This window comes from Petaurus breviceps, unplaced genomic scaffold (genome assembly GCF_028583685.1).
Source record: "Petaurus breviceps papuanus isolate PSGF00001 unplaced genomic scaffold, PetGlider_PUasm1.0 174, whole genome shotgun sequence".
NCBI classification, from domain to species: domain Eukaryota; kingdom Metazoa; phylum Chordata; class Mammalia; order Diprotodontia; family Petauridae; genus Petaurus; species Petaurus breviceps.
In genome coordinates, this window is record NW_027185761.1 from 62432691 (window position 1) to 62445761 (window position 13071).

At 46.4% G+C, this 13071-nt stretch overlaps 1 protein-coding gene across 1 annotated transcript in view; it reads right to left on the minus strand.

Annotated features, from left to right (window-relative positions):
- The window catches only part of LOC138158208 (integrin alpha-9-like), a 159439-nt gene that overhangs the window by 23052 nt on the left and 123316 nt on the right, over positions 1–13071 (minus strand). The window contains exon 11 of the mRNA XM_069084305.1: positions 7654–7755. Within this exon, the coding sequence (XP_068940406.1) occupies positions 7654–7755 (102 nt within the window). The remainder of the gene's footprint in view (positions 1–7653; positions 7756–13071) is intronic.

Sequence of the window (13071 nt, forward strand, 5' to 3'; positions counted from 1 at the left end):
CTGGGAGTTTATTGGTTTGGAGAACTCCCACAGCAGGAAATTTCATCTACCAATGCAGATGGGCACCTTCCCTGAAACTTTCGGTCTTAGTTGCCCAGAGCACTAAGAGTTCATGTTACCAATATTACGTCACCAATAAGGGTCAGATCCTTCTAGTACCAAGGCTGACTCTTTAGCTGCCACTCTGTGTCCCCCACTCTGGGACTCAGTTCTTCCACTGAGACTGGAGCTCATGCCTTCCTATCTGCCTGTGCAATGATGGCTTTCCAATAGGGACTGAGTTCTAATTTTTGTTTTCTTGGGTGTGTGTCTATCTGTGTCTGTGTGCATGTGTAAATTCAGCGGGGGATTGGAGTGAAGCACAATCCATGGAACTGGGCATGCACACAAGGCCCTTCCAGTGAAGGCTCTGGTCTCTTGCTAAAGGACATGTGTGACCAGAGTTCCTGGTTGGTCCCTTGCTCCCTATGACAGAGAAGACAAAGACCAATCAAGAGTATATGTTGGTAGCACACTGAGGGCACTGGGAGGGATCTGGAATTGGAGAGAAAGAAATGGAAAAGAGAGAAGAATGGCTGGACCAGGGCTCTTCGCCACCCTCACCACCTCAACACAGCCCATGGCAAATGACTAACTTGGCCTTAGCTCTCTAGAGAGGGGTTGGCCTGGAGCATTTCCTATGAAACTGGGCAAGCACTTGATCCCCTTTCCAGTGAACATGCTATGGCCCCTTCCTAAAGGATATATACAACCAGAGGCTTCCTACTGGTCCCTTTCTGCTTGTCTCTGTCCCAGGGAACTAAAAGATCAATCAGGAGCCTTTCTGATCATGTGGACTCTGCTGCCAATTTAGAACTGCTCCCTCATCAGTCCCTTAGGAATTATGTTTTCTTCCTAATTCCTAATTATTCCTAATTTTTTCCTAATTCCCTTAGGAAATGTGCAAATAGACGAGTCTGATGACCCTCGTTTCCCTGAGGAGCCATGGGCTCTAATTCCAGGAGGGGGGCAAGATGGGGCAGTGAAAACTGGTTCTGCCCTGGACTATCTTGGGCATATCTGGGGTGTGTCATTTCCCCCACTCTGGGCCTCAGTTTCTTTGTCTGCCAAATGGTGTATGAGGTCCCTTCCAGCTCTGAATGTATGATCTTAAACCCTAGGATTGCAGCACTCACCCACGAGATTGGCATCCTGAACCTCTTGCCATCTTTGGGCCACTCACTTGCCAGATGTCAGGGCCTGGGCTCATGGCAGACACATAATTTCTGAACAAGTCCAGGCTTCTGTCCATGATCTAATATATTTCTTGCCAAGAATCACCCCCCTCCCCATACTCAGCCATCAGACAAATGCCTTGGTGAGCAGATGGTCCCTATGCATCGTCCTGAAGGATGGCAGCCTTCTGCCAAATGATGAATGATCTACAAGGTTTTTACTTCACCTGTTTGGTTTGAGTTCCAAATACAGGGACCCCCTGCGCAAAGGCATAAGAGAAAGAAGATGGGATGATGTGTACAGGGTAGAAGGAGCAGGAAAGAAAAGACACCCAGTCCCTGGTCTCAAGGAGTCAATATTCTTGAGTTGGGCGGCTCTCCTGCTGGACAGCTCCAGCAGTTAGAAGTGCTTGGTTAAATTAGCATCTTGGCAACTTCAATTCACTCTCCTTAGTTCTGCCTTCTGGGGTCCAACCAAACAAGGGGCTCCTCTTCCACATAGCCCTCCTGCCCTGCCCTCCCCCTCCTCCTGAATCTTTTCTTCTCCAGACTACACCTCCCCAGGCCTGCCAGTCTTTGTATGGTCCTTTCTAGAGAACCTTTACTGCCCTGGGCATCTTCCTCTGCCTCTTCTCCAGCTTGCCAATAAACTTCCTAAAAGACACACCAAGAAATGGGCATAATACTCTACAAATAGTCTGACACTGGGGCAGCTCCCTCCCGTCAATCAGTCACTCAATCAACATGCATTTACTGAGCACCTGTTGTATGCTAGGCCTTATCCTGGGTGCTGTGGGTAGGGAGGAAGGACTGGATCTATGCTTTAACTGGCCTAGATAAGAAACATGATCTACCAAGAGAGGTCAGCACTTTTTAGGAACTTACAGTCTTAAAGTCACCCAGAGCTCTTAGAGATTTTGACTTGCCTAGGGTCACACAGCCATCAGGATGTAAGCCTACTCTGAGACTACTCCTCATTCCAATACTACAAATGACTGCCCAATGCTGGGGAGTATAGACTCAAAAACAAGACAGTGCCTGCCCTCCGGGAGCTCTGGACCCAATGGACCCCTTTACATTTTCTTTACTTATTTAGTCTTGTTGGCTAATATTAAACATGCAATCCACTGAAACACCCCTGATCTTTTTGGGGTTTGTTGGGGTTTTTTTTGCAAGAATTCAAAGAAACCTGTCAGAAATTTATAGGAAATGACTGACATAGAGCAAAGAAAGTCAAATCCAAAAAAAAAATGTATACCATGATTACAACAATGTAAATGAAAACAACCCTAAAAAGTAACCAGATTAAGTGTAGTGAAGTGATCAGTCTTGGATCCACAAAACACATGATGAAATAGAATTTCCTCCTTTTGTTATCAGAGAGGTGGGGTAGTAGGGATGTGGAATGTTGCATACACTGCCAAATAAGGTCTCTGCCTTGATTGGTTTTGCTTGACTTTTCCTTTGTTGCTAGAAAAGGTTCAGTAGCGGGAGGAGACTGGAAAACCAGAGGCATGCATAAAACTTAAAATTCCATAAAACAGCACCAGGAATAAATGTTTTTTAAAAAGCTCTGGCTGATCTGCTCATTTGTCAAAGGAAGGGCCTGGACAGCTCACACATTGTAGGGTGCTGGGAAAGTTGAGGCTCATCCACCAATCCCAGCAAGCTCACCAATTGAGTTCAGATTTCAGGCGGAGTTTTCTGACTCCTGCCAATGCAAAGTTCCAAGTGGTAGCCTGGGGCCCTGGACGTACAGTCAGAGCACTTGGGTCTGAATTAAGGCTTTGCTACTTCTTGCCTCAGTGACCTTGGGCAAGTCACTTCCCCCCCCCCAGTCCTCAGTTTCCTCATCTGTAAATGAGTGGGTTAGACTCAATGATTTCAAAGGACCCTTCCAGATCTGAATCCACGACCTTGAAATATCCTATTTTCTGAACAAGTCGGTGTGGGTTCATGGGTTGGGTTGAAATGCTGAAGTATCCCCCTTGACCACTATCCCCGACTGTGGAAAGTTTCTCAAATCCACATGAAAGTTGTACTGATCTAATCCACCTCTCCAGTTGGACTGAGCCCCAGAGAGTCCCAGAGCCTTGTTGGGGAGTTGCAGAGCTCACATGCAAGCTCAGATCCATTGAACTCAGTAAAAGGGTTCAGTGGACAGAGCTCTGGATTAGGAGGCAAAGGGTCTGGGTTCGAATCTCAGTCTTTTTGCTTACTACTTGTAAGACCTTGAACAAATCGCTGGACCTCTCTGGGCCCCAATTCTCTCCTCTATATGAAGAGGAGGGGGTGCAATAAATGATCCCTGATTTCCATTCCAGCTTCTAAATCTGCAGTTCTACTCTGGATGGGTCTTGTATGAACCTAGTTATTCACATGCTTTCCCTAATATTAGACTAGGAGCTCCCTGAGGGCAGAGAATCTTCCTATTTTGCTCTCTAGAACTTAGCACAGTGTCTGACAAAGAGGGGACAGGGATAAGGAGGGTCCTGTGATTTCATTTATATCAAGAACTCCCAGGTGAGGAAAATCCCTCTCCCAGTGCAGTTTGGTACTTTCTCTTCCACTTCCATTTTTACAGAGTTCCTCTGGAGCAGCAGTTCCTCACTTTGTCGGGAAGGACTTGGACCCCTTTGACACTCTGGGGGAATCTATGGATCCCTCCTCAAACTAATGTTTTTAAATGTAGAAAATACAATGAACAGAATTACAAAGGAAAACAAGTATAATAAAATACAGTTATCAAATATTTGTACTTTTTTTTAAGTTTGCAAGTGCCCAGGTAAAGATCTCATTTCTCTAGAGTAATGAGAAGTTAAGTGACTTGTCCACAGTCACTTGGTCAATATGTGGCCAAGCCAGGACCTGAACCTGGGTCATCCTGGCTCTGATAATGGCTGCTCTGTCCACTCTGCCAATCCACACCACCCCCGTCTGACGCAGGGTAAACACAGGAGAAATGTTTGTTGAGTTACCAACTGCCCACTCTTTCAAGAGGAAGCATTTCAAAAGCTTACCCAAAAATGCTATCTATGAAAAGTTATACACAATCAGTTTTGGGGGTTGTTTTCCATCTCAAAAGTGGCCACCAGTTCACATGTCCATGATTCTTTTTAAACTGCTCATTTGTAATTCTTGCCCTTTCCTTCCCACACAGACTCCGCTACTAGCTAAAAGTGCATCCTGCCAAGGACCATCCCAAATAAAGCCTGATCTGACATCTTGAAAAAATGAACCTAATTTAAACACTGTGGCAGTAGTCTCCTGTATGAAATCTCCCCCACAATTTATGTTTCTCTGGAAATTCGGCCTTCATGGTCATCAGACAGAGCTTGTTTGCGGCAGAAGAGCATGTCTCTACCCACCCCCCCCACCTTCCACCTCCACCCAGGGACCATATTTCTTCTCTCAGCCAGGAAATCAGATTCAGGATCCTGGGTTTGGCCTCCAGACACAAATGGCAGATGTATTAATGGGGTGGGGGGAATGCTTAAGCCTCCTCTGACCTCCCAGGATCCTCAGACTCCTCAATCATTGTTGGGCAACAGAAGATCTGCCACAGGGAGTTATGAAAGCAACAAGGATAATGAACACATGAGCCCAATCTTCTACCGTGATAAAAAGGAATACAGGGTGTTTGGAGAAGAAGAGAAAGAGGAAGGAGGAGGAGGAAAGTGAGGAAGATGAAGAAAGAAAAATAGGAAGAGGAAGGAGGAAGAGAAGGAAGAGGAATAAAGAAAGAGATTGACAACAAAAAGGAGGCCCCTCCATCAATGCATGAAGTTCCACAACGTGGAGTTTCCCAATTCCTGGTGGCACTGAGAGGTTCACTGACTTACCTGACCAAGGTCACAGTGCCAATGTTTGCATCAGAGGTGGAGTGTGAACCGAGGTCTTTCTGACCATGGCTAGCTTTCTCTCTCTGTCTCTCTGTCTCTTTCTCTCTCTCTGTCTCTCTCTCTCTCTGTCTCTCTCTCTGTCTCTCTCTCTCTGTCTCTCTCTGTCTCTCTGTCTATCTCTCTCTTTCTGTGTGTGTGTCTCTCTCTGTCTCTCTCTCCTACTCAATAATAACAGTAACAACAATAGCTGACCCATAGGTAGAATGTCAAGGCCTGCAAAATCCTTCTTATATATCATCTCCCATGATCCTCTCAATCATGCTGGAAAGTAAAGTCAGTAAAATGGAAATGATGCTTTTCCTTTAGCAAATGGTGAGAGAGTCAGAACAACCTGGCCAGGCCAGGGCTCCACAGCTAGAAGGAAGTGCCTGAGGTGGGATTCGAACTCAGGCCTTCCTGATGCCAAGACTGCTGCCCTATCCAAGGCACCATGTGCAGGTAGCTCCACATGCAGGCAGCTCCAAAATTGATGCTGCTGTCACCAAAACAGCTAAATGAAACCAGTCATTCACATGTCTAATGAAGGAAAGATGTAAAAAATTGTATTTCCATCTAAATAAATTAGCTTAAATTGCAGGAACTTCTCAGCATTTATAAAGCATCTATTATGTTCCAGGTGCTTGCACTCAGAGTCCCACAACCGGTATCAGAAGTGGGATTCGAACCCAGGTATTCCTGAAGTCAAGTCTCTTCTATATAGAGTCCACAGGTATCAAACTCATGGCCCACAGTGGAAAGCACTGAAAAATCTCCCCCAGAGACAAGGACAAGATTAAACTGTGATTCAGAAAGGCCCAACAAAGCAAATAAAACACAATACCACATAGATGATGCTAGCTTATGGTTTTCTAAGTCAATATGCTACAGCCTGCAGCAGAGATCTATTTCTATTCGAATCTGTCCTTGCCCGACTCCATGATCCTGTGTCCTCCATGACACTGAATAAGGCCTGCTTGTTCCATTATGAAATCCCACCAATAGGCAGCAGATTCCTTTGGACTGTAAGCTACCCTGCTCCCCCTCCTAATCACCAAAAGAAGACTCATTCTAGCAGATTCTCTGAGATCCCTCCATTACTTGGCATGGCTGCACCATAGAGCTAAAGCCAGAAAGAGCCCTGGAGTCCACCAAGTCCAAGACCCTCATTTCACAGAGGGGGAAACTGAGGACTACAGAGAGGAAGCGTCTTGCTGAAGAGCACACAAGAGAGCACAAATCAGGGTCTGGAAGGAACATCAGGGGCCTTCTGGTTCAGCGTCTCACTTGACTAATGAGGAAGCTGAGGCTGAGGGAGGGCAGATGATCTGTCCAAAGTCACACAGGTAGAAAGTGGCAGAAATGGGATGCTATTTAAGGTTCAAGGATTCTAAGTTTGGCATTTTCCCCACCATACCATGCAGTCCACATTCAAGAAAATGGATCCTCTGGGGCGGCCAGGTGGCGCAGTGAGTAAAGTGCCGGCCCCGGAGTTGGGAGGACCCAGGATCGGTTCCAGTCTCAGATACTTAACACCCACACAAAAAAACTGGCCGTGTAACCTTGGGTAAGTTACTTAACCCCAGTTGTTAAAAAAAAAAATGCACCCTCGGCCCTTTCATTCAAATTGTCTGAAATCTGATAATAGCTATGGTACAACATCTATGCATTGTTTTCAGGTTTAGAAGATTTTCCTCACAACCATATGAGGGTAAGTTGAGCAAGCTTATGGGACTTCCATGTGTGCAAGCTAGAAAACCCCTTCTGTAGAAGAGATAGCTTTACCTGGGCTGAGTGTATCCAAAGCAGTCACCATCAGGGAACAACTTTGTTGTCTACATCCTGACCCTGACACTCAATACTGGTGGGACCTTGTATAAGTAACTTCTTCTGTCGGAGACAGTTTCCTCATCTGTAAGATGAAGGGGTTGGACTAATCGTCTTCCAACGTTTCTTCCAGCCGGTGTCTATGATCCCATGATCTATTTAAGGGATTTCTAATTTTGCGAATGATCTCAGTCTGTGGATACCAAACAAAGGCTGACCTTGACCTTTTCTGAGAACCAGTCAGCACTGAGACCCCCAGACCAGACTTCTCTCACACCCACACACCATGGCGGGCTTCTTCCAGGTCTCCTGCCAGCCACTATTGCTAAAGAACTAGGGGGAGGGACCGTCGGAGAAGCATCCAGAGCTTGGCTACTTGGATGTGACCTCTCCAAGTTATTAAAACAGTGAGTTCTAAAATCCACGAGTGATGCGGTTTGGGAGCAGAGCCCTGGTTTCAGAGAACAGACTAAGTTGAATAAACATATTTCTGGGCCTCACAGTGGAAATCTAAATCCTGGCGAGGGCACTTGGCTGCCTCCAGCATGAATGCGGCTTTGAGATGATGTCCTTGAGAGGTGGCCACAGAGTTACTTCAAAATGGCCCCAGGACCAATGGGGACCAATGGCAGCCAGGCACTTCTTAAATAAGCTACACCCTGACCTAGCTTCTCATCAGAACTGCTCTCCACCTCCCAACATACACCAAGAGGGTGAGGGGCTTCTTGACTCACCGTGATCTCTTCTGGGTTCCCATTGGCTATTTCCACCACCCTGAGAGTAGCATCCACTTCCACTTTAGCTCGGGTCACAAATTGGATGACTGATGAACTATCCTGTAAGGAAAAAAAATGCCACAGAGACATTTAAGGCATCTTTTCCCCCAAATAATAGCCATGCATATTATCACAGAGAGGAAAGGGCCTTCAGAGACCATCTACTGCCTCCTGTCCAGGAATGAGAGGAAACAAGACAAATATAAACCACGAGGTAAGTATCCCCAGGAAAACAATACATCTGTAATGACTATAATCCTGTCAGTCAACAAGCATTTATTAAGCTCCTACTAAGTTCTAGGCATTGTGCTAAATCCTTGAGAGACAAAGAAAGGTGAGAACAAAAACCAAAAGCCCAGGGCCTGGTCTCAGTGAGTTCACAGACTTGGGGTGGTGGGGGTGGCACATGCAGACATCTCTGCACAAACAAGATATAGACAGGATAAACTGGAGATCATCAGCAGAGGGAAGCCCTAAGGGATCACTGGGGGACGTGGGAAAAAGTGATTTATAGAAGGTATGATTTTTAGCTGAGACTTGAGGGAAGCCAGGAGGTGGAGATGAGAGGGAGGGAATTCCAAGTCAGCAGAAATGCCCAGGATTGGGAGATGAAGTGCACTGTGTAGGGAACGTTGAGGAGGCCGGCCCTGAGGAAGCATATGATGTATGAGGGGAATAAGGTGTGAGAAGATGGGAAAGGCAGGAAGGGGCCACGTTATGAAGGCTCCGAATGACAGAGGAACTTTGTATTTGCTCCCAGAGGTGCCAGGGAGCCCACTGGAGTTTACTGAATAGTAGGGTCACATGGCCAGTCCTGTACCTTAGAAAGGTTGATTTGACACCTGAGTGGAGGATGGACTGAGGTGGGAGAGGCTTGAGGCAGGCACGCCCACCAGTCTGGGCAGGAAGTGATGAGGGTCTGCACCAGGGCAGGGGCAGAGGAGGGAGAGGGGACAAATACAAGAGAGGCTGTAAATGGAAAAACAGAGAAATGAGCAGTATAATTATGATACCCAAACACAGACGTGGAGAAGAGAGACGACAAGAAACTTCCCTCCCTTCTTTGAGGGCTATGGTGTGGGCCTAGGATGGGGACTATCACACCCGCTATGGTCCAGCTGATGTGTCGGCTGGGTTCTCCTGAACTGCTTTTCTTTCCTTCTTTCTATTCTTGGTTACACAACAATAGCTCACACCATAGACAAATGGGGGATGGATACATTCAGAAACGAAGGTGACCTAAACAACTGCTCCACTGGGGCTCCCCACTGCACCCCAGGCAGCTCTGCTCTCTGCCTCTCGCCTTGAGGATTTTCAATAATCAGGAAGGTACCAGCTCCAGAGGCAGCCCCTCCACTGGGATGCACATCTAAGTGCTGGAACCTTCCTGCACTTGGGAAGCTTCCTTTCCTTTCCTACCACAGTCCTTCCCGCAGCTGATCTCGCTACCAAATGGCTGTTCTTCACATACTTGAAAATGGATCTTGTGTCCCTCATAAGCCTTCTCTTCCCCCAGCTCTTCCCTTCATGGAATGGCTCTTTGTACACCCACCACTGGGGTCACCCTCTTCCATACATTCTCAAGCTTACTGAAATCCTCCTTAGGATATCCTATGTACAGCCCTGTAGATGGGGCCTCACCACACCAGAGTTCACCAGAACCATCACTCTCCTCCCCTCCCTTGTTCTGAATATAGTGTTGCTGTTGTTGTAGAATCTGACTAGATGGGCTCTTGGCTGACTCATAGGGAATTTACAAAACACTAAACTCAACAACAAAACAAAACTAAAATCTTGGCAAATGGACCGATCACTTCCTGGCAAATAGACGGAGCAGAAACGGAGGCTTTGTCAGACTTACTATTCTTGGGCCCAAAGATCACCATAGATGGAGACTGCAGTCATGAAATGAAAAGACGCTTGCTCCTTGGAAGGAAAGCCAGGGCAAATCTGGACAGCAGACTGAGAAGCAGAAACATCACCTTGCTGACAAAGGTCCACATAAGTCAAAGCTATGGTTTTTCCAGTAGCGATGGATGGCTGTGAGAGTTTGGACTATAAGGAAGGCTGGGTGCTGTAGAAATGATGCTTTAATTGTGATACTAGAGATGACTTCTGAGAGTCCCTTGAGCAGCAAGAAGATCAAATCAGTCAATATTTAAAGGAATTAATTCAGGCTAGTCAGTGGAAGGTCAAATACTGAAGCTAAAGCTTAAATACTTGGGTCACATATGAGAAGATGGGACTCTCTGGAAAAGACCCTGATGTTGGGAAAGACTGAATGCCAAAAGAAAGACTAAGGCAAAAGGACAGCAGAGGTTGAGATACACAGAGAGTGTCATGGAAACAATGAACACGATCTTGGACAGACTGGGAGACAGTGGAAGCAGAAGAGCCTGGCATGCTGTGGTCGGACACAAGTGCACAACAAAAATGCCTATGTAATAAGGAAGAGCCACAGAGGAGACGACAGGCCGACTGCTTGCTGAGGTTTTTAAGGAGAATCTCTCGGATATTTCATTTCATTCAGGATTTTATAAATGAACATAAAATAATGAATGAAATAAAATGCCCCATGTGTTGGCCTGAAGACTAGACAAGGTTCTGACCAGTACCCCTGCCTGGTTTCTCCCCATAAGACATACCCTATCTTTTCCTTCTCCTCAAGATGAAGTTTTAAACTTAAAAAAAAAACCCTCTCCCAACTAATAGTAGATGCTGAGCAAATAGACTTTCATCAATCAAAGCCCCAAATCACCTTCCATTCTGATTCACCAGATAGCTGGATACCGGCAGCTACATAACTGAAAAGGTTGATGATCCCAGAGGGGGAGGCAGACAGCTGGACAGGGAAGATGGTGCATTGGCACAGCTGCCTGAAATTGTTAATTATTCCCCTGAGCAATCATTCCTTTGATGCCCAGGGTGGAAACGGTTTGTGACAATGTGCAAAATGGAGTTTGAATGATGAGTTGACCTGATTTTGTGCAAGACAACAAAGTATGCGAGTTAATGTGTGTTGAAGGAGAGTCAGGGCACAGTTGGTGTAGAAGTTAGAAATTTGGGAATGCCTAAAACAAGGGTCTTGGCACCTGGATTTGTGAGAAGGCACAGAGAGGGAGAGAGCGTGCCTTCTTCAGGGCACTTGAGTGGACCATCTTGGTTGGGTTTAGAATATACCAAAAGGAGTAATGTGAAATAAGTGAAAACAAGTGAGTCAGGAAGTAACTTAGAACATTTTCCTGGAGGTGACAGGGAGCCAATGGAGTTTTCTGAGCAGGAGAATAATGTCAATTGATGAAGAAATGTTTGTTGAGTACCTACTGTCAGTCACAGTGTTAGGTCCAAGAAATACAAATCCAGAAGGAAGACAGTTCATGCTCAACTGGAGCCTAAATTCTACAGGCCGGACCAGTGCTTTAGCAGGGTAATTTTGGAAGCCGTGAGGAGAATGGATTGGAGAATGGAGAGTCTAGAAGTTTGGAGTCCAAGCAGGAATAACGCGGGTGAGAAGTGAGGAGGAACTGGCCTTATGAGTAGAGAAGGAGATGAGGAGAGAGAGAGAGACAGAGTTCACAAGATTCACACACACACACCCCACACATCCATTCTTCCCCAGTACAACTAGAAGTTCCTCATAAATCCACACCTGAGGTCTGTCCATAGGATCCTAGACCTTCCCCTCTTCCAGATGAGGAAGCAAAAGCCCAGAGAAGTTAAGGTACTATGGGTACCAGCTTAGCACAGTGGGAAGTCAAGCCCCAATCCTTCTTCTAACCTTTGTATGGCCAAGGAGGAGGAAGAGACACAACCTCACCCAGAAACCGTTCCCTGGTCTCTGGGCTCCCTCAGGTGCTAAGAGCTTGAGTCCTGCCTGAAACCTGGCTCATATCTGAACCCTTCAGCTGCCCAGGGCCACCTTCCCGGGCACCAAACCCAGACATTCTCTCCCATACGACCCTGAGACTTAATCAGTCACCACGGGATCACTGAGCCAAGCACATGGCATAGCACTTGGGATAGAAAGCCAGAAGCAAAACAGGGCAAAACACGGTGGAGGCGATTACACCCTATGAGGGGAGAAACATGCACATCACCAAAACGCACACACATATGTTTACTCTAATACAGTAGTGCTCATCTGTAGCCAAATGGAATCGTAGGCACATGTATCTGTGCACATGCATGTATATATGCACACACACATATATGTATACATACTACATGCAGACCTATCTGCGTCTGTATGGACAGGGAGCCTGACAAAGTAAGTCAAGTTGCCCTCAGAGTCGGGAAGACCCGGCTTCTCTTTTTGTTTTTTTCCTTTTTCAATCTGAGGGGAAATTGGGCAGGACAGAGAGACAAATGCTTTCTTAATTAGAAAAATTTTAAAACTAAAAGCTGATCTGCATTCAATTCCTACCTTAGACATGCTTGCTGTGTGACCTGGGGTAAGTCACTTAACCTCAAAGAACCCTAATTCAGGCAACTGACTATAAGACATAGAGAAGGTGCTGACTTCCACTCCTGCATCAGTGAGACGACAGGTCCAGCCCCTATCCCTATGGGTACAGAGGGATAGACACAGCACACACTTACTAGCTGAGTGAACAGAGCACTGGACTTGGAGGCAGGAAGACCTGGTTCAAATCCTCTCAGACACTTACTACTTGTGTGTCCCTGGGCCAATCACTCAGCTGCTCTGGGCCTTGGTTCCCTCATCTGTAAAATAACTGCATTAGACTTCTAAGGATCCCTTCCACTTCTAAATCTATGAAAACAAATGCAAGGTAATAAGATGGGGCTGGAAGGAAAAGGTGGTGCTTGAACTGAACCCTGGAACAGAAATCTCTTCCTGAGAGTACCTCAGTCCAACCCCAGTGCCTGTTGTTCCAGACACCAGCTCTCTACCCCTGCCCTTCTTTCACCAGCTCCAGGCTTAATCTCTATTCTACATGCAGCCACTCAGGGTCCCACGGGGTCCCCACATCTCACCTTAAAAAGGGCACACCTGCAAATACAATCTGGATTCTACAGCAAGAGAACATGCAGAAAAGTCAGAGCATCCAGAATAATGCCAAGGCACATCGTGGTGCCAGTGATAGCCTCAGCTGGATGCCCCATGTGGAACTCTCTCACCGAGGCTAAGGCACAAGACCAGAAAGTCTCCATTATTTACCCCAACATCAAAAGAAAATGAAATAGAAATGAGCCCACACCAAAGAGAACTTAGCAGACTGAAGTACTGTCTTTGAACCTTCTGACTCTAGCCAAAGTGATTGCAGGCATGGGCCCAAAGAAAACCTGAGTCCCACTGGCTGTTGGGAAAACTGGGTGGCCTGAGGGTGAGTGTGTGTGTGTGTGTGTGTGTGTGTG